We start from the raw sequence: 27044 nt of genomic DNA, 5'->3' as shown, positions 1-27044 counted from the left end.
TAACAATCTCCAGGTAGCAGTAGCAGTGAGAGCTCACGCGTGCCTGCTCATACACAGTTTGGACACCACAGGAACTCATGGTGTTTTACAGCTAACATTTTATATAAAGCACTGTCCATTACCTTTTCAGAAGACAAAGAACCCCCGAATGGCCTGGTATGATATAATGCATGAAACATAAGAGCAATAAACGCCATTTCCATAATAGGAGACACTGACTAAAGAAAGAGCAAAAGTCTCTCCTCTCTCTTCTCTCTCTCTCCCGCACCCCACCCCCGTCTCTCTCCTCCCATAAGTCCATGAAGATCAGCTGGCCTCGAACTCACTATGTAGCCAAGGATGACTGATTTCAATCCTCCTGTTCTAGCTCCCAAGTGCTGGGATCACTGCCAGGGATTGAGCATAGGCTTCGAGCATACTGGGCCAGCACTCTACTACCCCAGCCCTTAAACAGTCTTTCAACCTCAAATTAATGATTTAGGGTTTGTTTGTTTGTTTGAAACAGGGACTGATGTAGTCTAGGCTGACCTGAAATTCACTGTACACCTTAAATGTCAGATTCCCCTGCTTGTGGCTCTGTGGTACATCTGGTACACCACCACTCCCGGAAGTTCACCCCTCCTGAGACATGTTCTTGTTGTGTGGCTGGCCGGCCATGAGACTCGCTGTAGAACTGGCTATCAGTGATCCTTCTGCCTCTGTCTCTCAACTGCTAGGATCTCAGGTGTGTGCCACTGTGATTGGCTACACACACACACACACACACAAACACCCACAATTTCTGCGTCTTGATCAATGGCAGTCAGATCAACGTGTTTCCAAACATAAAGAACATCCTTATGAACTGGCAGATTTTACATCGACACTAATGTCACAGTTCCATTACAATTATAACAAAGAAAGATGATTGTAGAGATTTGGCTCAGTGGGTAAGCGTGCTTTTTCTGCGAGACATGAGGACCTGCGTTTGGATTTCCAGCACCCACATAAAAGATGGGTTATTACGCCGGGCGTTGGTGGCGCACGCCTTTAATCCCAGCACTCGGGAGGCAGAGGCAGGCGGATTTCTGAGTTCGAGGCCAGCCTGGTCTACAGAGTGAGTTNAAAAAAAAAAAAAAAAAAAAAAAAAAAAAAAAAAAAAAAAAAAAGATGGGTTATTGCTATGTGTGCCTGTAACCCCAGCACTGGGGGAGCAGAGACAGCCTAGCTAAGATGGTGAGCCTGGTCCAGTGAAAGAGAGCCAAGTGGAATAGAGACCCCTGTCTCAAGGCAATGAGGAAAAAGAGTTGTTGGGGGGGGGGGCACTGGATGTTCTGTTTAGGCCTCCACATATTTGCAGGCATGTGCACACCCCCATACACTCAGATGCATGCACACCACACACCACACACACAGACAAGAAAATAATGAAATAAAACAGACACATCTCTGCATAGCAACGGAAGGATGCACATCCTAGCAACACAAGTGCAAGCCGGCTTGGACTCATGGCTCCAGGCTGAATTCTTTCTACCACTTGTTAGGATTTTGAGACTTCTGCCAAGGAAAAGAAAGCTCCCAGGACCCGTTCCAAGAAAACAGAATTGTTAATAATACCACAGAGAAGTGCTACATAATATTTTAAGGACATGCTTATTAATAACGTTTGGAAAGCCAATTTAAAGGCTGTTTTCTCTTTATTAAGGGCTATTGAACACGATGGAGGTTTCCGATTCCCACAAAGTCCTATAATACTTATATGCAGTTGCTATAAAAAGGTGGGTGCACAGCTATGGCATGACATGGGGCCTCGTTTGGATTAGTTCTTTTCAAAGTCACGGCTCCGAACAGTCTCATCCCAAGCTGTGAAAGGGAGGGTCAGTGAGAACCCAAATCTTGGGGTGAGGATGTGGCTAGATCTGAAGAATGCCTACTTAACAAAACGAAGCCCTGGTTTGATCCCCAGCACTGCACATGCCGGGAACTCTGGCATTTGGGAGTTGGAGGCTGGAAGATCGGAAGTTCAAGGCCATCTCTTGGCTACAAAAGGAGTTTGAATCCAGCTTAGGCTGCATGAGACCATGCCTCAGAAACAAAACCGAACCATAAAGATGACCACAGCCCCGTGCCCAGATCTCAGCGCTTCACCCTAGCTTCTGAGTTTGCTCTTCTCTGTCTCAGGATGGTTGTCGGCTGGTGGATCTTGTATGGTGCCCCTTTGGTGATGTAGACAAATCAGGGAGTTGCAACTGATGAGAATAAACAAAACCAAGTCACTTCAGAGACAGAGTAAATGCCTCACACTGGAAAAACCCCCAGAGAGAGACACATGGTCGGTCAGTGCCAGTAAAATTAGATCTGTGCTTCACGTCTTAATTCGAGTGTCTAGATGAGTCCTTCCAAAATTGATTTTTATTCGATATGCCCAAGGTAGGATTTTTTGATAAAGGTGGACCAGGCCATCCCAGCAGAGACAATAAGTGGGGCACGGTCTAGTTCACGGGTGTGGGCTAGGCATTTGAGAGAAACCATCTTGGTAAGAGGCTGTTGATACGAGGCTGACCTTGCTCTGCAGTTGAAACCTATACCAAATCTGGACTCTCCAAGTTGTCTTTTCTTCTTCACTGCCGGCATCAGCAACACGAAAATACAGTTTCTCATAAAAGAAGGGAAAATAAAATTTCCGTGGGAAAGCTTCCCAGAGTTAAAGATAGCCAAGTCTACCCATCAAAGAGAGCACGCTGGAGAGCCAATGGCTGTATAAATAAATGCCAAGAGCGACTCATGCTTTGACTCAGCTGGACAGTGACTTCACTGGGCTGGTTGAGGCTTACTTTGTCACGGAACTCAAGGTTTTTTGTTTTTCAGTTGGAATTTAGGATCCTAAAGAGATGACTGTGCTGCCTTGAAAGACCAGCACTTTGGAAACAGCAGTCATGAAGACAAAGGCAAGCTAAGGGCTGCTAGAGAGATCACTAATATTGTATAGGTATTTTTACATTTTAAATGAAAATACCCAACAGCGTCATCTTTTGAGCTTAAGAGTTGAGGTGTGGTAGCTGGGCATGGTGGCACATGCCTTTAATCCCAGCACTCGGGAGGCAGAGGTAGGCCAATTTCTGAGTTTGATGCCAGCCTGGTTTACAGAGTGAGTTCCAGGACAGCCAGGACTACACAGAGAAACCCTGTCTCAAAACAACAACAACAACAACAACAACAACAAAACCCAAAAGAGTTGAGGTGTGATAATGCAGAGTAATGTGTGCTGATACAGGGTAACCTGGGCTAACACAGGGTAACCTGAGCTAATATAGGGTAACCTGGGCTAACACAGGGCAACATGAACTTCAATTCCAACCACTGAGCCGATCCCTAGGGGTTGCAATTCGATTAGTTTGAATGACAGGTATGGTAGACAGGGGCCAGGGATCTGCTCTGTGCATTATTTCATGAAGTGTTGTATCACGTGTACAGGGTAACCCATATCTTCCCTCTTTTCTTAAGAAACCCCTTTTTTTTTCCTTAACATGATATCAGACTCAATATCAGTTCGTGTCATCTAAAGATGAGAGGCAGCAGGTGGCCAGGGCAGGACAGGGGACTGTCATTGAGCAGTGTAAAAATGCGTTGTCCACTCTCATCACTGTCTTGGCATAGAAATAAGGACATACATTCACAGGGCCCATTGACACTGGACACAACCTATAGTTAATGACTGTGGCTGGTCAGGTGGAAGTGGGCAGGGGCATCATCTATGTCTAAAGCCCTGGGGCAATCACTGGGGACCCTTGGGTGCCTCTTCTGTGATTCTCTTCATAGCCTCAGGGCAGAGAAGACACTTTTGTGCCCCCAGACGGGCCTCTACCTCTCCACCCCGCCTCTCCATGTCTTAGTTTAGAACGCTTCACTTCTGTGAACCGGAAGACTCTTCCAGATCCCTCAGGGTTCAACGCCAATCTTTTCATAGGTTTTTTTTGGAATAGAGCATGTGTGTGTGTGTGTGTGTTACATGTTCATGTGGGTGTACAAGCATGAGTTTGTGCATGTACATGGGTGTATGTGCTTGAGGAGGCCAGCGGTCAGCTTCAGCTGATATTCCTTAGGGGTCATTTACCTTAGTGTTTTGAGACAGGGTCTCTCACTGGGGCTTGGGGCTTCCAATTACACTAGGCTGGCCAGCAAGCCCCAGGGGTCTGTTTGTTCCCCTCTCCTCAGAGTTGTCATTATAAGTGCCACACCTGGCTTTTCACATGGGTGCAAGTCCTTATGCTCATAGAGCATGCCCTTTAACAACAACCATCCCGCAGCCCCTTCTGGAGCTCTTTTGGGAAGACAGTTTCTGTTCCCCTGGACAGAGACTCCCCAGAACACTGGCATGATAATTTGCATCGCACCACAGATATTTGCTGGCGAATCTGGGTTTGGTTTGGTCAATTCCAGAACTCAGGGGGTATTTTCTTATTCATCTTACTGCTGTCTGCCAGTCATGGGGCCCAGGACCTGGGATTTTCAGATGCTTCTGCAGAGAGGATGGGACAGGGCATGGTGGCCCATGGAGTAGAATTATTTATTTTAGGTATATGAACACACTATAGCTGTCTTCAGACACACCAGAAGAGGGTGTCAGATCTCATTACAGATGGTTGTAAGCCACCATGTGATTGCTAGGAATTGAACTCAGGACCTCTGGAAGAGCAGCCAGTGCTCTCAACCGCTAGCCATCTCTCCACCCTCATGGAGAAGTTTGTTTGTTTTTTTTCCCCCAAGTCCAAATAGATAGGGCTTTCTAATCTCAGACTTCCAGTCTCCAAAACTCTGAACTAAAGAATATGTTTTATTTATAAAGGACCCAATGTGGAGTGTTTGTTATGGCAACAGAAAAGGAGCCCACAAGCATGTTCATATCTCCCATGGAGAACACTTTTGCCCAGCCACACCCTTAAATCACAACCGACTGATAGTCTTGTCCTGTGTGAAAGAATAAATGACAAGAATCCTCAATTACACTGTGTCTGTCAATGTTATAAATTAAGGAAACAAAGTAAAAATAGTGAAATCATCTGGGGATGGAGAGATAGCTCAGCAATCAGGAGCACTGGCTGCTCTTCCAGAGGACCCAGCACCTACACAGCAGCTTACGGCTGTCTGTAGCTCCAGTTTCAGGAGGTCTGACACTGTCACACAAACACATGAGCAGGCAAAACAGCAATGCACATAGATAAACATGAATTTACTTTTGAGACAGGGTCTGGCGATGTTGCTTAGGATGGTCGCATGCTTGTAACAACCCTCTGGGTTTAGCCTCCTGAGCGTCCAGATTACAGGCATGTGTTACTCTGTCCACCTCAAACATGGGATTCTAACTGAATATGTTACTAAAGTAGTCCCCAGGATATGGTTTAAATAAGTTAGGAATGAGAATTAACTCCTGACTCCTCAAACTTCAGAGACTTTGAGTTCTTGGTTGTAAAAATTTTCAAGTAAACAGAATAATCTCAACTATTAAATCAGACAGTTTTAAAAGCTACTACTATTTTGATTTATGGAGAGAGACAAATACTCTAAAATATTTATACTTTCTTATCAACAAACACCAAAGCCCAAAGGTATTTATGAGACAATAGAAACAGTTATAAACACACATCTCAAAGTGCCATAGTTTTGTTAATCATACATGAGGCTATCCGACTGTTCTGGATGTATGTGCAGTCTACTGAAGATATATCATGGGTTAAAATAAATCTATACTGACAAACATTGATCTTAAAACCTTCAGGCAGACCCTGAATCTCTGAGCAATCATCTGTCGATTTAGACAATTGGTTTGCAGATAATCAAGAGGAGCTCATTATGTGAAGACCCGACTCCTTAGTTCTTCAAGGTTGTGTCTATTCTTCCCCCCTCACTTTGTGAAGCCCCTCCCCGAAAGTCACTAGTAACAAATGATGTGTTACACTAGCAGTTCTGGATGCCGTTACTTACCTTAGCATCCCCAGAGATAAAGTGCCTGGCTAACGGAACTTAGGGGAGAAAAGCTTTCTTTTGTCACTCAGTTTAAAGGGATCACAGTCCATTGTGGCCAGAAAGTATGGCTGAGGGATTGGTTTGAAATTGTGCTGGTGAGAGCTAGCTTACATGCAGGTGGATCAGGAAGTAGAGCGAGGGAGATGCCTATGTTCGGTTCAGGTTCTCCTCTCCCCCTTTTTATTCAGTTCTGAGACTCCAGCCCACTGGATAGATTTGTCTACATCCAGGCAGGGTTAGCCCCCTCACTTAATCTTCCCTGGGAAAGATCCGATGGACACAACAGAGGTGTGCCTCACCAATGCCCTAGCCTTTCTGTTTTTAATCGAGTTAACAAATGGAAGCCACAGTCTATGGACCATACTAGCCAGAACCTCCTAATCTCATTGGAAATTAACCAATATTCTGGACCCTGACGGCCTTTTCAAGGTCTTTCCCAGGCCACCATTTACTTTGGTGGCCAGGCCATCCTTCTTACAGCTATAAGACACCCCTCCCCACTCTATCTTTTCATTGTCTCCTTGATAGATCCTTTAAGGAATGTCGGTCCCCAGGTTTTTATCCCTGTCATGCTTTGTCTATCCCTTCCTCTCTTTAGATGATTTATACATGGGTGCCAGGCTTTCCCTTCTTTCTGAGATGCCTCACGGGCTCCTCAAACACAGTCGAGCAGCAGGCATTTTCCTCCTTTCCTGCTTCTTCCTAGGCTGCTCCTAGCATGATACCCTGTTTCTATTGCTTTCCCTAAAAATCTAGATCGGAAATTTTGTGATTAGACTTGAGTTCTCCTCTACCTTCCCTCCCCAAACCATCATCACCTTTGCGCTCCCATTCATCCCTGCTCTGCTCTGTTTCTTCTTTAGGTCACACCTTGATCACTAGCCTCCTAAGGTATACTGGGTCCCCTTGACTCTTCCCTCTCTCATGTATCAAATACGATTCAAAGTACTTTCTACAGCCTGTAACTTTCTGCTTAGCAACCTATAGTGAAAGTAACAAGCCTTGTGGCTACCTATGACCCAACCTTCTGAGCATAACTACAATGTTGCCTTCACCAGCTCTGCAAAACTACTAGCCTTTACAGTTTGCCTGGAAAAGCTGTGTAGGCATACGGGATGTATACATACTGAACTCTTTGCTTGGAATTACCCTTTTCTTTCTTCTTTCCTTCCTTCCTTTCCTCTTTTCTTTTCTTTTCTTTTCTTTTCTTTTCTTTTCTTTTCTTTTCTTTTCTTTTCTTTTCTTTTCTTTTCTTTTCTTCTTCTTCCCCTCCTCCCCCCTTCCCCCCCCTCCGTCTCTCTCTCTCTCTGAGGGAGAGTTTCTCTGTGTTTCTCTGTGTATCCCTGGCTGTTCTGAAACTTATTCTGTAGACCACGCTGACTTCAAACTCACAGAGATTCACCTGCCTCTGCCTCCTGAGTGCTGGGGGTTAAAGGCATGCACCACCTCTTATTCACATCCTTCCAAGTGTCAGTCTCATGGCCTTTCCTGACCATCCATGAGTCTAATTATTTTCCAGTATGGCCTACATTACTGCATTCATTTGTGTACCATAATGATCTTGGGGGTGGGGAGGTTGCTCAGTTGGTAGAGTGCTTGCCCAGCAGTTACAAAGTGAATGGTTCAATTGCAGTCTTGCATGAACGGGGTGGAACAGTGCATGCCTGTAATCCCAGCACTCAAGAGGTGGAGGCAAGAGGATTAGAAACTCAGGGTCATCCTTGATTTTACAGGGGCTTCAAGGACAGCCTAGAATATAGGAAACCCTGTCTCAGAAACAAACAACCAAACTACTACACCAACAAAAAATTATCTCCCTATAATAACTTCTTTTGGTCAGTGGAAACATACAAGGGCTTGTCCTTAGAATCTGTAGCACACAGAGAAACCATCTGGGGAGTCTTGTTAACTGGAGGTTGTGTTTCAGGAGGGTACAGGTGGGACCAGGGATTCTGAGGTTTCTGTTTAGCAAGGGTTTGGGTTGCTGTTGGCACAAAATCACACTGCCTATTGGATGCCAGGCACCTCTCTGTCTTCCTTGTTTACATAAGCCTTGCTCTCTGGACTTGTCCCTCAAAGGGCTCTCACCCTGGACCAGCATTCTGTGTTGCTTGCATGATCTTGCTGGAGAGGAGTTTCCACTGAATTTAAGCATTCCCTCCAGAGGGGAAGGGAGATTAGGGAGACTCTGGGCACAAGCAAGAGACCTCGAGTCTGAGACTGTGGGGACTTGCAAGATCCTAGAAGGCTCATCCTGTGGGACCGTGAAAGGCAGCCTGTGTTCTGGTTGAGCGAAGCTCACTCCGGAGATCCAGTAGAAAACTCTACAAGGGACAGAACAGTGAGCCACGTTCCCAGACACAGGCACCTGACACCACAGAGGCCCCAGCTCCATAATCCTGTGACTATCAGTCATGTAGACAATGTCCTAAACTCCTGGTATTCTGGCTAGACTCCACCCCCACAATTAACCTGGCAATAGCCAGCTATGCTCCTCCCCACAGCTACCCTGCAACAGCTAGGTAGCCCAGCCCACTATAAAAGGGGCTGCTTGGCCCCTCCTCTCTTTCTTAAGTTCTTGTTCTCCTACTTTCACCTTTTGCTCTCCTCCTTTCCCCTTCTCTCCATGTGGCCATAGCCTGCTTCTCCTTCTCTACCTTCTCTCTGTCTCTGTCTCTCTCTGCCTTTCTACAATAAGGCTCTAAAGCCATGGACCGTCTCTGCTTATCCAGACCCACCATGCTTGAATGATGGAATAGGTCTTCCTCTGAAGAGCCAAGTCAAGAAGGTCTCCCAGTGTTTCTAGCCACTAGACTGGACCAAGGGCTCTGGCCTGTGTGTGGAAACCACCCAGGTTCCCCTCTCCCCCTGCCATCTTTCTCCCTTCGGCTCTGGGGTTGAGAGAGCTGCTCCTGGGGCCTCTACCCATTCTCAGCTCTTCTGCAGTGTCCAGCTACATCCTGTGATGCCCAAGTGCTGGAACCTGTCATCCCTAGCCTTCGTGAGGCCCAGGGACCCTGGACTGCTACCCCTAACCCCTTGCAGACTGGAGTTCAGTGGCTTCCCACAGCCAGATGCCCACCCAGGCTGCATGGAGTGCGTAGCAGTCCCCCACATCCGCCCACCCAGAGCCTTGGAGCTCTGGCAGGATGGGGGTTCTCTCCCACCCCCTTTATTTTCCAGCTCCCACTGCCCAACATCGTCCCTTGATATAGAAGGAGCTTCTATATCAAGGGACTTGATATAGAAGGGATATAGTAGGGACTCCTACTTCTGGGTAGGAGACTCTCTCCAGCCTAGTTACTGAGATGGAGAGTCTTGGACTTGGTGAGCTGTCTGCAGTTGTGCAGAGAGCTCTGGGGCAGCAGCCTCTTTGAGCTGTCATCTGTGTTGGGGGCTCTGGGTGACGGGGCTGCTTTTGAGTCACCCCAGCCCCTATAACTCCTCACCCATGTACCTGTTAGCAATCCCAATAAAATCTCATTGGTTCACTGAATTGGACTTTGGCTGTCAGTCATCCCTTTGGTCTGGCATTGGCTTCCTATCTAGGGGGTGTGTAGACCTGTCTGTCACACATCAGCTCTGCAAGTTTGTATGTGGATTTTAGCAGGTGACACGGATACCTGCCTTGTCACTTACCTGCCGATATTTATAGCACCTTTCTCAGAACTCTCGGTGCACAATGGCTGAATCAGAAATGTTAGGTTAGCTTAGTGGTCTCTTTGAAGCCAATGCGGCCATTCCCAAGCCTAGCTTCATTTGTGCACTTGTGCATGCAGGGCTCCTTTGTTTATCGGTGGAGATTTAAACCACTTTGATCAACATGGCTCTGATCCAGAAGAGAATGCTGCTTCAGAGTTTCCTTGCCTTACGATGGAGAATACCTGGGCAAACTCACCGCAGGTTGAGAAGGCTCTAAGTAAAAGTGTATTTAATGCCCTGATCTTAGCCCCATTGCACAGTGCAGATGGAGTGGGTGTCTTCCTTGTGATCTAGCTTTGGAAAGAGATGGTAGCTCTTGCTGCTCACTGGGAAAAGACTCAAACCCACAGCATAACATTCAGGTGTCTACTGGTTTTGCAACCAACCTACAACTGAAAAATCATTACGGGAGGCCAGGCACACAGCTCAGTGGTAGATCGCTTGGCTCACACGGGCTGGGCCTCGAGTTCTATCTCCAGCATAAAAAACAGAACAGAACAAAACAAACAAACAACCAACAAGCACAAAACAAAACCCAAGCCATTTGAGATAGGTGTCGTGGCACATGCCTATAATTCCAGCCCTCAGGAGGCAGCGGCAGGAGGATTGCTCAAAGTTCCAGCCCAGCCTGGTCTATACAACGACGTCAAAGCCGACCAAAGCTACTGGGACCATATCAAACGAAGACGACAGCAACCACAAAACTCTGAGTCAATAAATGGCTCATCAGATAAAGGCGCCTGCCCACCTGAGTTCAATCTAGAGCCCCGGATGGTGGAAGCAGAGAACCAGCTCCTGCCAGCTGTCCTCTGACTTCTGAGTGTGAGCTATGGCACGGGCACACACACGCTTGATAGATAAATTCAATTAAAAATGCAAGCAACGATAACAACAACAACAATAACAAAATCTTAACTTGAATCATTGTAAACCAGGGAACTGTCTGTAGTTGGCCACCCAAGGACCCCAAAGAGGGCTAAGGAATCAAGAACAAGCCAGTTTAGTTAACGCAGCTGTGGGCAGGTGCACTGCCCAGAGCCACCCTGGAGAGAAGGGCATCTGTAGGGGTCAGCACTGAGCTTTGCAGCCCAGGCCAGTGACATACCCTCTGAGGCCCTGCCGGTCCCTGTAACCCGTGAACCAAGGTGAGGTTTGCACAAGCTCCAAATGAAGCATGCATATAGAAGGTTGAACCCAGTTCTGTAAATGTCAAGAGGGACCAGAGAGGCCAGAACACCTGCGACTCACACACACACACACACACACACATATATATGTATATATATATATATATATATATATATATATATATAACCACACACGGTAGCGTCTACATTATTCATGGTAACTCAGGATGCCCTCTGGCAGCTTTTCATTGGACCACAAGCAAAATCCCCAAAACATAAGATTCATTAAAACCGTCACATAAGTCTTTATCTAATCCACCCACATGGTTTCATTCTACTTTACAGATAGCCGCAGCCACTTTCTGAAGCTATAGTAAGTACAACTGCACAAAAGAGCAGGGATGTGTCTACAAGATCCACACCAGAGTAGGCTCAAGCTCAGCCTCTTAATCGATCTTGTTCGTGGAATTCCTGGCAAGATCTGCACAGTTCACAGGAAAACTTTAGTTCCCGTATCATTACAAGAGTGAGGACCGGGCTTTGGTCTCCCAGCAGCAGGCATCTGGTTTGAGGTTTTTTTGCTTGTGGTTCTTACAAATCTGTCTAACTGCAGGGCGGGCAGATCACTGGTGCTTCTCCCAGGCTTGTGCCAAAAGATCAATTTAGTTAGCAAAGTGTCTCTGGACCTTAGCCCGGAAGAAACAACATCCGTCAATATGAAAAAGACTCCGGAAGAAAGGAACTAACTGAAAACTCAAGTCCTTTCTGGTTTGGACTGCTGCTAGGTCCATGCTGGCTTCAAGTTGAAGAAGAGCCCAGAGAAATGACAGGGCTCTGTGGACCGAAGTCAGTGTAATAAGAGACACAGACAGATGACTTCACAGCTGCTTGCTCCGAAGCGCCAAACACTTCCGCCCCCACCCACCCCAGCACATTGTGCACACATTCACTGCCTCCCCTGTTGCTGTCCCAAACAATCCCTCCCCTCAGAGTTCCACATTTGTCGGTGACAAGTGGACAGGCGGGGCAGCAGCTGCCGGCACAGCTGCACTGGGAAGACCAAGGTTAGGAGGCAGCAACTGGAAGATTGAGTCGCAGCTGCTCTCTTGGAGGTGGGGTGGGTGTTTGTTAGCACAAGGCACCACTGGAGGCCCCCAGGGTCCTTAGTAATGTGCTAAAAGACCCAGAGTGGAAAATGTCAAAATCCAACTTGGAAATGGGAAAAAACCCCAACAATTACTCAAGACCCTTGAAGTGTTGCCTATCCATAGCTTTATAAAGTCTAGGCAGCACTGCAGTGGACTGTCTGCAAAGATGCAATGGGCTGGTGGGATGGCTCAGTGGGTAAAGGCACTTGCCACACAAATCTGATGACTTGTGTTGAATCCCTGAACCCATGGTGGCAGAGAAGAACTGACTTCCCAGGGTTGTCCTCTGACCTCCATACCTCCCTCCCTCTCTCCCTCCTTCTCTCTCTCTCTCTCTCTCACACACACACACACACACGGAATTGTTTTTGCATACTTGTGATCAGTAGATAAACAGATGAAGGGATTGTGTTTACTTTTTTGTTCCCAAGGGCCATTTTGATCAGATGATTCTAATAGTCCCTCTTTCCAAGAATCGCGTTTCTGCCTTATCTATGAACATTTATTTTGCTGGTATGTCACTAGAAGAGCAATCCGGGAGAAATTAGTTTGGCTTGGACAATAGATTGTACTTGGGATCTTAAATAGTTTTTAGAAATGTAAAGTTGGAATTGAATTTTCAAATTCAAAACTACAACTTTCATAATATGTTTTGTTATATATGTATGAGAGTTTTGCTAAAAGCACGGAGCACGTCATGTATGGAGAGAAAAATGACATTTGTGAGACTTGGTTGTATGCTTTAGTGTGTGTCTGTAAAATATATGTCCTCTTGAGTTGCAATAAAAGTTACTGGCACAAAGAGAACATTCTCCTCTACCCCTTGATATGAGGGAATGAGCCCAGACTTCATACATGCTAGGCAAGTGCGTCTCTGCCCAGCTAAACCTCCAGGTTCTAGAAGCACTTATTTTGTAATGAACTCAATAAAGTGAGCATTCACTCTAAAACAAAGAAAAGCACTTACGTATTTTTCTATCATTAATAATCAGATCTTCTCTTTTATATTCATAGAAGTGATCGCCAAACTTTATATGTGTCAGTAAGGGTATTCAAACTATTTAAAAGAATTTTTTTATCCATTTTTTAAATGAGCCTCATTTGAGAATTAGCATCTGTTGACATTGTTTTCCACAAGTGGATTGCCATCCCTCTTATATTAGTCTGTCAGAAAACAATAATGGCTCTGAGGATTCCTAACCCTCGTCTTACTGTTCGATAGTGGTGGCTTATCCCTATGGCCAAGATGTGACACTTGCCCTTTGGGATACACAAATTTATAACAAAACGGTCCTTCATTTGAAACAGATGTGGATGAGTTCTAATCAGTCCACAAGATATCCCCCCCCCCTTCTTAAAACCATTTAGACATGCATGAAATTTCTTGCCAACATCATTATGCTGTGCAGCGTAGGAGTCGAAGTAGAAAATGTAAAGGAATGTCAGACTGGAGGGGGCTCATTGCTAACATTTCGTCCCTGATGGGAAATGCTTGGAGGAACCCCACGTGTTGTTCAAAACTCAAAAATCACAATCACCACAGTACTGAGCCGGCTGCTCTCAGCACTTGCCAATCGATCCCCACGTGCTGGAACACAGCAGGCAGTGGGACTTTGACCTTTGGACAGAATTCACAAAGGTCTCACTTTGGTTTTTCCCCAGTTAAACAGATGGCTATTTAAAGGTAATATTCATTTCTAATGGAAGGGACTTCCCACCAGAAGCCAGTACAGAGACTCTGGGAGGTAAGGAAGGTCCCAAGAGTCCTAGAATACACACTATGTATACTTGATACCATCGGCTGAGCATGAGCTCCGAGCTCTGAGTCAGGAACCTGGAGGAACACAGAGGAGTCTTTCTAAGCGCCTGTGAACACAGAAACCACAACAGCACCTGCTAAGGACAAAACAAGCACAGAGGAGGATCCCCACCCTGGGGGCGGGGCTGTTGAAGGGCAACAGATGTCTTGCAAAGCTGCTGCTTGAGTTGAGGTGAGGGGAAGATGTGGGGTGCCTACCTCTCAGAAACTAAGGTTATAAGCACAATATCCATCCAGGACGTTGCGACCGAGGCAAAGCAGTATGTGTACATCCAATTCAGAAACAGCTATTTCTTGTGACTTTTATCTAAGCTAGTGGTTGTACCCCTTAATACAGTCCTTCATATAGTGATGACCCCAATCTTGAAATTATTTTTGTTGCTACTTCATAACTGTAATTTTGCTACAGCTATGAGTTTTGGTGTATCTGATGTGCAGATGGTCTTAAGCAAGCCCCGTGAAAGTGTTGGAGAAGCACTGGTCTAAGTGTCCTGTGTGCTCAGGATGGTTCAGGCAGCCAAAGACTGCTGCAGTGTTCAATGAGTCTGGAAGAAGCTGAAGCAAGGCTGGAGAGGTCAGGGCTATTGTAGTCTCCCCTATGGAAGTTACAGTGGGAACACACACAAGTGGAGGTTTACTCCATTGCTAAGGCATGGCCAAAGCACCAGGATTGGGCTGGATATGCGGCTTGGTGGGTGCAGCGCTTGTCCAACACCCATGAGACCCTGAGCTTGGCTCCCAGCGTCATATGAACAGAGAGTTGTGGCACATGCCTGCAATCCAAGCACTTGGAAAGTAGGGGCAGGTGAAAGTTTAAGGTCATTTAAGGTTACCCAGGCCAGCCTGGAAGGTAGGAGATAATGTCTCAACTGTCCCCTGACTACAGGCAAACATACCAAATCCAAACAAGGCCAACACGCCACGATTAGAGAGATTGTTCATTAAACTTTGCTATATCAAAAGGAAATAGTTTGAACTTTTAGTTGGTATTTTACTTACAACTCTACCTCCAAACCTTGTGTTCCCTCTAATTCCCATCCCTTAACGCCATCTTGGTGCCTGTAAACCCTTGAGCCTGAGTTGAGCCCTCTATGGTCAGCAGTGGGCTGTTGTCCATGTGGTCACCACCTGGGCAAATCTTAGCAGCTGTGGTATCTGCTGTGATAGCTTTCCATTCATTTTCTTATGAGCATACCATTAATTATATAAAATAATAGGTTTCGTTATGACATTTTCCTAAGTTTAGATGTTTATCACACAGTTCAAAAATAGGAGGGAGTTGTATTTGTGGGACTAGCTTATTTCCTTTAACATGGTGGCCTACGGTTCCATCCATTTTTCCTTCAAATGACATGATCTCATCTTTTATGGCTGAATAAAAAGTACTCCCTTTGCATCCTTATTGTAGGCAGCCTAACCATTTCCTGCTCTGCAGGCGGTTAACAGAGTCTCCTAAAGGAAAGGCTGTTTCCACAAAGCTTTTAGTCCTATCTTGTGATACATTCTATGGCCACCCGGGATACACATCTTCACAAGTGTCCTTGTGGCCTCTGATACACAGGTCAGAGAGGGCGTGGTACTTACTGTTTTGCTCCAAGTGAGGCCTGTGGTGTGGTGTTCCCTGATGTAGGTTTGCAGCTCGCTCCAGATGTTGAGGTAGGACCTCACCCAATCCACGTGGCGCAGATCGCTTCGTCACAGAGAGCGGATGAGAGGAGAGTTAGGATGGAAACTACAGTTTTTACACTTTGTTATCTGGCAGCCAGAGCTCTGGAGGAGTCCTGGAGCCAAAGGGGAGCACTGAGAATGTGGGTAACCCTGAGTGCTCCAGAGGGAGGAAGGGGGATGGCTAGTGCTCCCAACTTTGGGTCTAGACAGACAAAGACACAGAGAAGGGGACCTGGCCATGTGGTGCTGACAGAGGGAGTGTGCCATTCCTAGTGACGGTGACTACAGGGAACAGACCAATCCTTCCGACCTCCTTCTCAGACAAAAATAAAGAACAGCATACTTCTAGGAGTGAGAATGGCATAAAAAAAAGAAGAAAAGGGAATAAAATCATTTAACTTGTTTCCTAGTAATCCAGCAGGTATTTGGTTTCAGAAGTATGGTTGGCCGGAGACCTCTACTCATAGAGACGGTCATGAATGACAGGGAAGTTGGTATTGGGAGAGAAATGTTTTCTTGTTAGCAGCTAAGATCCCGTACTTGTAGGGTGACTCTCGATGAGGTAATAATCAGATGCTCTTGACAATATGGACTTTGATCATAAGGTTTTGTTTTACTGAATGAAGAACTCACGGAAAGGTTTTTTTTTTTTTTTTTTTTTNCTCTTTACCATTGAACTTTATATATGGCGGGGTTCCCCACGTTCTGCTCATTCTTTGCCATTTCTTTTTTGTTTTGGTTTTGGTTTTGGTTTTTCGAGACAGGGTTTCTCTGTATAGCCCTGGCTGTCCTGGAACTCACTTTGTAGACCAGGCTAGCCTCGAACTCAGAAATCTGCCTGCCTCTGCCTCCTGAGTGCTGGGATTAAAGGTGTGTGCCACCATGCCCAGCAAGGTTTTCTTAATAGGATTAACACCTGTGATTTCGAGAGACGTTAGAACAGGCAAATGGCTGCATTTCTTTCCTAAAATATATTGTTGTTGTTGTTATTATTATTATTATTATAATTCTTTGAGAATTTTATATTTAGTTATTCATCCCCCTTTGCTGCATTTCTTTGGGCAATTCCTGTCCCCATAATTTTCCTTTCCCCATTCTGAAGGAAGCAGCAGTAGTCAGAAAATGAGAAAACACTGAGTCTTGATTTGACAAAAGCCTAATGATCTACTTAGGCCATCTGAAGAGAACCACAGGAGGAAAGCTGTGACTGAGCCTGTTGACAGCCGTGGCTTTTCTCCATACCTACTGCTTTCCTCAAAATGTTCTGAGTGCCAGTGCCATGCCCAGAGCCTGCTGTAGTAAGCCACACCCAGCCATGGAGAAAGGGAGCAGGCAGATGGCCATGGTTTGGCTGGGACATGACCCTCAGAGTCAGATGTTTGCAGACTTGGTCTCAAGCCCCCGATGTTGTTTTGGGAGGTTGTGCAAACTTTGAGAGGAGGAGACCTTTTGTAGAATGTTGGTCACTGTAGGGTGGGCCTTCTAGTGTATATAGCCTAGCCCTACTTCCTGTCCTGTCTTTGCTTCCTGACCTGCCCAGGTGTGAGCAATCTCTCACTGCCTCAGCCGCCAAGCCAGCCCTAGGGTCATGCTGCTGTATTTCCTGAGTCAGGAGCTAAAATGGACCTCTCCTCTAGGTTCTACCTCTGTCAGGTCCTTATCCTATCAGTGAGGAAGGAACTCATGCAGGGATTGAACTCCGATCACTCTGTTGTCTTCATCCATTGGCTCGATGACCGGAATCTATGAGGTTGTGCTTCACTCTCATAACTAAAATCCCCCAAGTAAGTGTCGCTTCCTAGACCTGCCTCATTAATGCCTTGTACCATAGGGTTTTGTGAGGCTCTCTGCACGTGCCCTGGACACAGGAGACAGTGTGTACATCAGTCATCAAAGAGGGAGGCTCACTTCAAGAGAAGTTAGTGCTTGTGTTTATATACATGCTCTACCTATGCAGATGTGTCTCATCTATGTCTCTCTCTGTGTGTGTGTGTACTTACACAACACACAGACATGGCAACTCACACACACTAGAGGTATTAGATTGTTCATTTGACATCGCTTCTGAAAATTCTAGCAACCAATGAGGGCCAGGTCTCTATAGGCAAATGTGGGTTTTCTTTTAGCCTATTATTTTGATCCGGAGAAAGTTCCAGGGGGAGACTGTAGGAGGGAATAATGCACGGCGTCCTTTACTTGGAGTCAATCTCTGGGAGAATAGCTGAGCAGGATCCAAACAAATGGGCGCTGAGTACCTCCCTCCACTTCCATTGGCTCTGGAAGCTGTGACGTCACACCTTGGGCAAAGCAAAGACAACCAGCTCACTCTGTACGTCTAGAAAAGGAGCCACCGCCAGCAAAGCTGGCCGTCAGGGAAGCAGAGGAGCAGAGTCCTTGGCCTACAGCCCTTCTGTCCCATCCACAGGCAGACTGCTTTCAGCTCTTTCTCCTACGTATCTGCCCCGTGGGTAAAACAGAGGAGGCTCGGTGGGGAACTTGGGGGACCTACCTACAAGATGGGAGTTGGGGTGTGAGACTCCCTACGATTATCAGCTCACCAGAATAGGATGTCCAAGGGGGGCTGGGACCCAAGTGAGCCCACCTACACCTCTGGTGACATTTCTCTGGCTTATTATGTTTTTTTCTTAGGCACTCTGCTGAGGAAGTGCATGGTGATGCTGACTGGCGTTTTATATTTAACATTGATAGTTGAGGTCAAGTGGCAAAGGCTGGGCTGGGCTGGTTGGCATGATCTTGTAATTACAGCTGGAAAAGGAGGCTGAGGCTGGAGAATCACACTGAAGACCTGCCCAGACGACCGAGTAAGTGCAAGGCCAGCCTGGGCAACTTGGTGAGGATGTCTCAAAATGAAGGAAAGTGAAAAGAGGGCTGGGAGTGCAGTTTAGTGGGGATGTGTTTGTCTAGCACACGGTTCAACTCCTAGCTCTGTAACAACCTCCAAGTGGGCAAAGACTGGACTTGTTCTGTATAGATGCAAGAAAAGGGGAAGCCCAGACCTTTGGTGATGACAGCGCCTTAGGAGACTACAGAGGCAGTGAGTAGATACTTAGGGCTGGACAGACAAGGAGCAGCAACAGGTGAGTGTAGGTCTCGTCAGGGGAGGAGGTGAAAGATTGTAAAATTAATTGTTGGGATAAATATGTGAAATAATAACATACTACAATTCCCTATACCTCACATATGGTGTATATAAGTGTATATATATATATATATATAAAATATTGATTCAAAAAATAGCTTGGTGTGGTGGCATATGCTTGCATTTTCAGTGGGCTGAGGCAGGAGGATCATGAGTTTGAGGTTGGCCACTGGGCTCCATAGCGAGATCTTGTCTCAAAACAGACAGACTGACAGACAGACAGACAAGAAAAAGAAAAAAGTCTCCTGGGAGACACCCCCCACCTCAAAAATCCCACTTGAAAAAAGCAGTGCAATTTTTGGGTGCTACCCTCTTAGCCAATAGGCTAGATCATGGAAGGTATTGCTATATGCTATATCTTTTTTCCCTACATTCTATGTAAAGTGTATCTTCTGGTTCTGATATTCAGATCTGCATCAGTAAAGTCACTGAGATGATAATTTAGAAAATCCAGGTTCTCTGATTTCCTTCCATGCGAGCAGTCTGGAATAAGGAAGAAATGTCCCTAGGAGGCCCTACGGGCTTGTCAGCTGATGGCTACTTCTGCTGGTTCCACCTGAGAGCTCAGAGGGGGACCTATTAGAGGTCAGAGCCAGACAGTGGAAGACCACTGCTCTTATTTTTGTCCCAATCCTTTTAGTTACCAGGGATTGGCCACATCACACTTAGCCAGCTGTGATCCCACTGGAGGGTGAGGGCTCTTGGGACAATCTATAAATAGCTTAAGAGACATTTTTCTAGATCCCTTCTCAGCCTGGCTATCTCCATTTGATCGTATTTTCCTTCTAACCTCAGACCAGTCTCTCTAGGATCCATTATCTGGGCTGTAGGACACCAGATCTTTCCATGCTGGTCCTCCAAACAAAACTCTGCTCTTTCAACAGCGGCCGAGGGTTATTGAGACGGCAGCTGTCTGTCCTGCAGGTTCTGTTTCAGTTCACTTTCTGGTTTTGTGCCCCCTTTGCCTATCTCATGATCTCCTCAGGCTTGGTGTTGGACTCCTCCATTCCCTCTGTCTAGTCTCTCACTACCTCTACTTTGTTCAGTGGAAATTCCCACTGGGTTTGGAGGCACTTGGGAGAATAACCATGAGTTCGAAGCCAGCCCAGAATACATCAAGAGACTCTGTCTCAAAACATGAAACAAACAAACAAACAAACAAACAAACAAACAAAACAAGTTCCATCATATAGGTTCAGTCTTTAAGTACAGGAATTCAAAATGTAGTGATGTGGTTGTGTAGGGACAGCTTATTCACTGAAAGAAAACTAGGGCAGCTTTCTTTATAAAATGTGTGTGTCCTCCAGGAGTCTGAGTCCCCTTCTCCATGTGGCTTTCCCTATAAAAGTAGAATTTTAAAACTTATTTTTTAAAAAAAAAATGTATTAAAAATGAAAAAGTTTTTATTTATGCTTGTATGTGTGTCCCCCTATGTGACTATGTGCTGGGGGCCTGTAGGTGTCTGCAGAGGACAGATGAAGGTGTTGGCTCCCCTCGAGCTGAAGTTGTGACTTGCATGGCACCCCAAATCTGGCCCTCTGGAAGAGCAGAAACCAGTGAGGAATGTCTCCACTCCCTTATTTTTGGTTGTCTTATTGCATTTATTCATTTAATTTGTGTGCGTATATGCGTTGGTATGCACTCTGAGGTGTGCTTGTGGAAGTCACAGGACACCTTCGGGAGGCCATTCTCTCCTCATCTATGCGAGTTGAAGGAATTCTAACCAGGCCATGTATGGTGGCAAGAAGATTGCTGAGCCGTCTCAACAGCCTTTTTATTTTTTTCAAGACAAGGTCTCATGTGGCCCCGGGACAGATCTTACATTTTCTATGGAACAAAAATGACCTTGAATTCCTGATCTTCATCCTCCTGACTCCCAAGTGCTGGGTCCACAGGCTCCCAGCTCAAAGATGGATTTCTAATCTCAAGGTTACTCGGTGTACCAACGAAGAGTCTAGTGTCTAAGTCTATTAAGCTTCAGGAGCAAATGTCTGGGAACCCAGCTGGGAGAGGGAATACATACCTGTGCTTGTAGTCCTTCAGGACCCTGTTTGTGTAAAAGGTAGCAGCGTCGTTCATCTCCTTGACATAAGGACCAGGTTTGGGGGACTGAGAAAACAGGCCCATCACCCAAGCATAGAAGGAAAAAAAAATTAGGATAAGAAAGAGAACACCTCGAAGAAGCTGAAGAAAAGCAACAGAAGGATGGGTGTTTTTTAAGGCTGAAGGAACACTTTCCCGACTCAGAGTAGAAAGCATGGGGCTTACACAGGGTAAGAAAAAGCTGAAGTATCCACCCTGGAAGGAGCCTTCCTTCAGTGGACCGAACTACGGAAGGAGGAACATGAAGGTGGCCCCAGAAGCCCCCGAAATTGTGGCGAGGGGGTGCGCGGCATTCCGTTGTAACTCACCACGGCAATCCAGCCCAGGGCAGCGATGCTTTCACTGACTGCCGAGAGGTGGTTGAACATGTTGCTTCCCCGGTTTCTCTCTCGGAAAGTCTGTATTTCTTGAATCTTCTCCGATATGGGCTTCAGAAGGACAGCAACTTCATTCTGCGGGCAAACGTTGGATCGGTTACTATGAGCAGACAGAAGCCTCTGGGCACGCTGGCCTGAGAGGGCCACCCAGGGATTGCCACCGGTCAGGGGTCTGAAAGGAACACGTGCCCCATCTTGCAGGATGGTTTTCTATTTTTTTTTTTTAAGATTTATTTATTTTATATGTTAATGTGAGTACACTGTCGGTGTCTTCAGACACATCAGAAGAGGGCATCAGACTACATTATGGATGGTTGTGAACTACCTTGTGGTTGCTGGGAATTGAACTCAGGACCTCTGGAAGAGCAGTCAGTGCTCTTAACTGCTGAGTCATCTCTCCAGCCCCCTGGCTTTCTTTATTATATTAATGAAACATTTCCTTCCTTCCCTCCATCTTTTCCTTTCTCTTGCTCTTTTTCTTGTATTCATCCCCCCATTCTCTGTCTCCCCCCCTACCCCCCCCCCCCCCAGTCTCTTGTTCTTTCTTTCTTGGCACTATAAGGGATTGAACTTAAATTCTCATGGCGTGCTAAGCAAGTACGAATGTGTAAAAGTGACTTTCATTTTCCTATTGGTTATTGTGGTCTCCTGAGATTACTGCCTCAGTCTCTAACCTACACCTAGTCCTGGAAGCTTCTAGCCTTCGTACGATCTTATCTAGGTGTAGAGTGTTTTCAGCCTCTGAGACTTACTGCTGTGTAAGCTCACCCATTCCTAGTTCTTTCTGAGCTCTGACTAGCTGGTTCAATTCAGCTGTTGTGGCTCAAACGCCTCTTCAGGCTGACTGACTCAATCTGGCTTCTCTGGGTCTCTCCTGAATTGCTCTACTTGACAATATGTTCTAACCTTTTGGCTCCTTCTCATTCTCTGGCTTGTTCTATCTTCATTTGTGTCTAGCTTGTTCTCTCTTCAACAAAGAGTCTCTGTAAAGGTGCCTCCTCTTCTCTCTTTCCCGCTGCTGCTCTTTCTTAAGTAGCTTCCTTTTCCTCTCTCTTCTCCCGAGAGTTGGGCGTATCTCATTCTGTCAGATCTTTCTCTGATTCGTCACTTTGTCTGCCTATCAGTTAAGACACCACTTTCAAGCATAGGTGCTTCCTTCTACAAACTAACTTTACCTTCACTGTTTGGGATAAAGGTATGTGCTAATGGTGAGCTGCACCACAACTAGAATCAGGTTTTTCTTAGTAAACAACATAATCTTGGGGTTCCCAGTGTGATCAACTATCCCGCAACACTAGTGAGCTCAGCCCCAGCCCCTATGTTATGTTGATACAGTCTTCTGTATCTCTGGGTACTACTGTTGTGGGTTCAACCAACTGTGGACTGAAAACACTACGATAAACAGTTTGGGTGACAGAAAGACCTGGCTTAAAGCAAGAAAAGCAGCAGCAACAATAACGACCAAGCTGGACATGGCAGCTCATTCTTGTAACCCCAGGGGCAGCAGACCATTGGAGTGGAATTATTCTCAGCCACAGAGGCTCCTGCGGTCTACTTTTGTTTATAAACCCCTTGCTATATCTAAGCGAGATGCTACATGTAGGGGCTTTGGAGTTAGAAAGACCTTGTTTAACATCTGCCCTCTGCCACTTAGCATCCATGGGGCCTTAAGCAAACCACTTCATCTGATCTTGGGTTTCATTTGGCACAAATAAAAGTTACCCTCCCCCCCCCCCCAGCCTCTGGGTTATAGGAGATGCTACATTTTTAAACCTCTGGTCCCTGGAAGGTACCCAATCATTTCGAGTGATGGTTATGACAGCCATGCACCAGTTCATACCAGAGTGATGGTAGTTATGCTCCTTGTTGCTGTGATTAAATACTTGTCAAGAAGCAACTTAGGGGAGGAAGGCACACTGGACCTACCATAGGCAAGACTAGCCTCAAACTTTTAGAAATCCTCCTGCCTCTGTCTCTTGATGACTGGGATTGCAGGTGTGCACCGTCATCACAGGGTTGGAACTTTAATCCTTAGAAAGCAAATATTTCTCTTAGGGACTCTTCTCAGTCCAGAATCAATGACCAGATCAAAGGGGCGGTTCTGGTTTTCCCAAAAGCCAGTGATCTTCAGTTGGGGCAAAGTCATACAAAAGCCTCCTGCTTAGCTCTCAGCACTTGGCTAAATCATAATATGTTTGATGAAATGACATCTTTGAGAAAGGCCAGGATATATAAATTGCTGGTGGGATCTGGCCTCTTGCTCCAAGAAGAGAAAGGACCAGAAACTCTATATTTACAACATCGGAGAGATTTATTACGACCAGCTTTGTTTATCTCTAACATCCCAAGAACAAACTCTGAAGTCGGAGGAGATGCAGAATTCTGGAAGAGATTTTATATTGGTTATCTGATGGGACCATCATCAATATCAGGAAAGTTGCTGTTTGCCTTAATTTGGCAATTGTGTGAAGAATTTTCATCAGTTAAAAGAGCTGAGAGAAGAAAGAACAACTCCTATTTCTACCAACGCTAACAAACACTTCGGCCTTCCTTCTGTGCCAATAGATTCGAGTGCACTGTAAAGTGGTTTATCACCTCCAGTTCATCCTGAACTTCCACAGCTGAAGGAATACCAGAGTGGACAGTGTGATTTCCACCAAGGCTTAGTGTACAGATGTCAGTGGAAGGGCAGGGTGGGAGGACCTTGGCCATCCTTCTACCTATCCTTCTATCTGCTTAGGTATTAAGTATTTGTTAGGAATACTCAGTAAACACAGGTTGAGTTGCATTGATGTCAGTTAAGCTTACAAAAGTGCTTCCCACTAGAGAAAGGAATTGTGAGCGTGTATGCATGCAGGCATGCGTGTATGTTGATAGGAACTGAACCCAGAGCCTTGCACAAAGTAGGCAACTAGCCTACCACCTGAGCTGAATCTTCAGAAAGGAGATGATTTAAAAGGCATCCTATGTTGTTGTTATTGTTGTTGTTATTATTATTGCTGTGTGTTTACATGGGTCTTATGTATGCATGTATATGCATGTGGGAGTATGTGTGGGAATTCTTGTGTAGGTACATGTGTGTATGTATGTATAAAGGCCTGGAATCACTATATCTTCCTCGATTGCGCCCCCACTTTATTGATTAATGCAGGCTCTCTCACGGAACTCAGAGCTCACCAGTTTTGGCAAGTGTAGGCCTGCCTTGTCCCAGAGCCCCTGGTCTTGGCTTTGTGAGTGTTGAGACCACAGGCAGTCCTTCAGCCTGCCCAGATTTTAATGTGGGTCTTGGGGGTCCAAACTCTGGTCCTCACCCCTGTCTGGAAGAGGGCAAGAGCTTTATCCACTGCACCATCTCCTGAGCCCTGTGTCCTCCCCCCACTCCTGTGTTTGCTTTCTTAGAGTATTACGGTGATGGTCTCAAAACATAGCTGTAGGGGGTGGAGGGATACCTCCATAAAGTGCTGCACAGGCTTGTGGCTGCTGGATTGGGACTCCAGCATCCATATTTTTAACAAGCTGTGAGTGGCTGCACCTGCCTGTCATTGTGGTGCTGGAAGCGGGAAGAGGATGAAAGAGAAAGAGGATGGAGCCTACCCATTGCTCAACCGGTCTCAGCCATCAGTGAGCTCTGGGCCCATTGAGAGACCTTGCCTCAACCAGTAATCGAGGAAGACACTCTTCATTACACATGCACCCACACATGCATACACACATGCACCCACACATGCACACACATACACATGCACCCACACATGTACACACACATGCACACACAATGCACCCATACATGCACATATGCACCCACACATGCACACACATGCACACACACTCTCACAGCAGCTAGTGTACTTTGGAATGACTTCAATTTTTTTTTTTTTTCTGAAACAAAACAACTAAACCCCACGTTTCCTTTTGGTTTCAGTTTTCTAAGACAATTTCCTGAAAGGAAATACATTTTCAAGTTGTGAAGACAAGCCCCCAAATCTCTTTTGCCACAGGTATCTGTGGAGATGACAGCCACACATGCTCCTATGGAGAGGGAAGAGGCAGGTCGCGTTCTCTGCAAACATTTCCCAGGCTGTCCTAGCCGGACTGTGCTTGGGAGAATAACTCAGGGCGGTGTCTTGATGGCCCTTGCAACTGTTCTGAACTTGAAGAACGAAGTTCTGCTATCAGCTCTATCTCCATTTAGCTCCAGAAGGAACTGGATTGTTTTGAAGAAAGTCAAATGGAAGAGTTTCATCTGTAAGCTTTGGAGAGACTTTACCCAAAAAGGCAAAGCGGATTCTCTCTCAGGCAGATCAGCGATGAGGCAGACTTTGACCTGGAAGACGGGCACAGAGCAGCAATGGAACTGGCCAGTTACTTCTAGAATTAGGGGTTCTTTTCTTAAGAAAAATTAAAAGTGCGTTTTTTTTATTTACTAATTTTGTGTGAACTTCAAAAGACAGTTTGTGGGAGTTGATTCGGTACTGGAGATTAAACACAGGCCATCAGACTCAGTGGCAGGGTCCTTTCCCTCTGAGCCATCTTGCCAGCCTTCAGAACACAGGGTTCTTTGTAAACATTATTTATCTCTTATTTTTAGCATGTATGTGTGTGAGGTTATATGCTCATGTACATGCGGAATTCTGCAGGGCAGAAGAGGGCATCAGATTCTCTGGAGTTACAGACAGTTATGGGCCACCATGTAGGTGCTGGGAATTGAACCCAGGTCCTCTGGCAGAACAGCCAGTGTGTTTAAGCTATCTCTCCAGATCCTAGAATGCAGCATTCCTGTGTAGTTTTATGTCACCTAGAAAATGGTTAAGTCATTTTGCAAAAAGATTTCTTTTTCTGATCCTGAAATTAATATTTGCTTATAAGAATCACTGGGAAATATGGAGGAGAAACACAAATAAACATAGAATATTCTAATTCCACCATGGAGAAAAATCTCTGTATGTGGAAACATTATAAATATGTTCAAAAATAAAAATAATTGTCTTTAAACAATGGCTGCTCAGTTTGCTAGGATTCCTTGCCTTGGAGAATAAAGAATGTCTCCACCCCTTGTCTGCAAGGGCGACACTAACTGTTTTTAGTGGCTATAGAAACAAGGCAAAATAAATAGAAGTTGGGAGGTGGATGTATTGAGAAAATATGGGGTGAGTTGGAGGAGTAAGATGGGGATGAGTTTATTTCATTGCACACATGCATACAATTCTCAAGAATAAAGAAAAGGTTTTAAAAAGATTGTAAGATCCAGAGGACCAGGGAGCTTGCTGTGAGATTGTCTCCTGGTAACATCAGAAACTCCACCCGTAAAGTCTCACCCACATGGCCAAACATTGCACAAACATAAGCTGGCAAGGATGACACCAATGGACATGCCACACTGAACAGGGAAGAACCCTCAAGGCTTCAAGCCTACACGAAGAACCACAGGCAACTGAGGAAACCTGGGAAGGGAGAGGTGGTCCTCCCCAGTGAAGGGAGAGGTGGTCCTCCCCAGGGATGGGAGAGGTGGTCCTCCCCAGGGAAGGGAGAGGTGGTCCTCCCCAGGGAAGGGAGAGGTTGACCTCCCCAGGGAATGGGGAGGTGATCCTCCCTAGGGAAGGGAGAGGTGGTCCTCCCCATGGAAGAGAGAGGTGGTCCTTTCCAGGGAAAGGACAGGTGGTTCTCCCCAGGGAAGGGAGAAGAGGTCCTCCCAAGGGAAGGGCACAGCAATTATTGGTCCAGTGTTAAAAGGTCAGCCCTGAAAACACACATACAGTAACATAAGGACTGAATGGGTTATATTTAGGAATATATACATATATACATATATGTATATGCATGCAATGATAGTGAAAATAGAGGCCATGAATTTGAAGGGGGTGAGTAGTAATATTTGGGAGGGTTTGGAGGGAAGGAAGAGAAAGAAGAAATGTAATTACATTATAATCTCAAAACATT

At 45.8% G+C, this 27044-nt stretch overlaps 1 protein-coding gene across 1 annotated transcript in view; it reads right to left on the bottom strand.

Annotated features, from left to right (window-relative positions):
- Cap2 (cyclase associated actin cytoskeleton regulatory protein 2) overlaps positions 1 to 27044 on the bottom strand; it is a 139910-nt gene that overhangs the window by 20196 nt on the left and 92670 nt on the right. Inside the window, exons 5-7 of the mRNA XM_029468430.1 lie at positions 21039 to 21182; positions 20651 to 20736; positions 15384 to 15489 (exon numbers count right to left, since the gene is read on the bottom strand). Of these exons, the coding sequence (XP_029324290.1) occupies positions 15384 to 15489; positions 20651 to 20736; positions 21039 to 21182 (336 nt within the window). The remainder of the gene's footprint in view (positions 1 to 15383; positions 15490 to 20650; positions 20737 to 21038; positions 21183 to 27044) is intronic.

This window comes from Mus caroli, chromosome 13 (assembly GCF_900094665.2).
Source record: "Mus caroli chromosome 13, CAROLI_EIJ_v1.1, whole genome shotgun sequence".
NCBI classification, from domain to species: Eukaryota; Metazoa; Chordata; class Mammalia; order Rodentia; family Muridae; genus Mus; species Mus caroli.
Note: the sequence above shows the minus strand (reverse complement) of the source record. Positions and strands in the feature narration are given on the sequence as shown.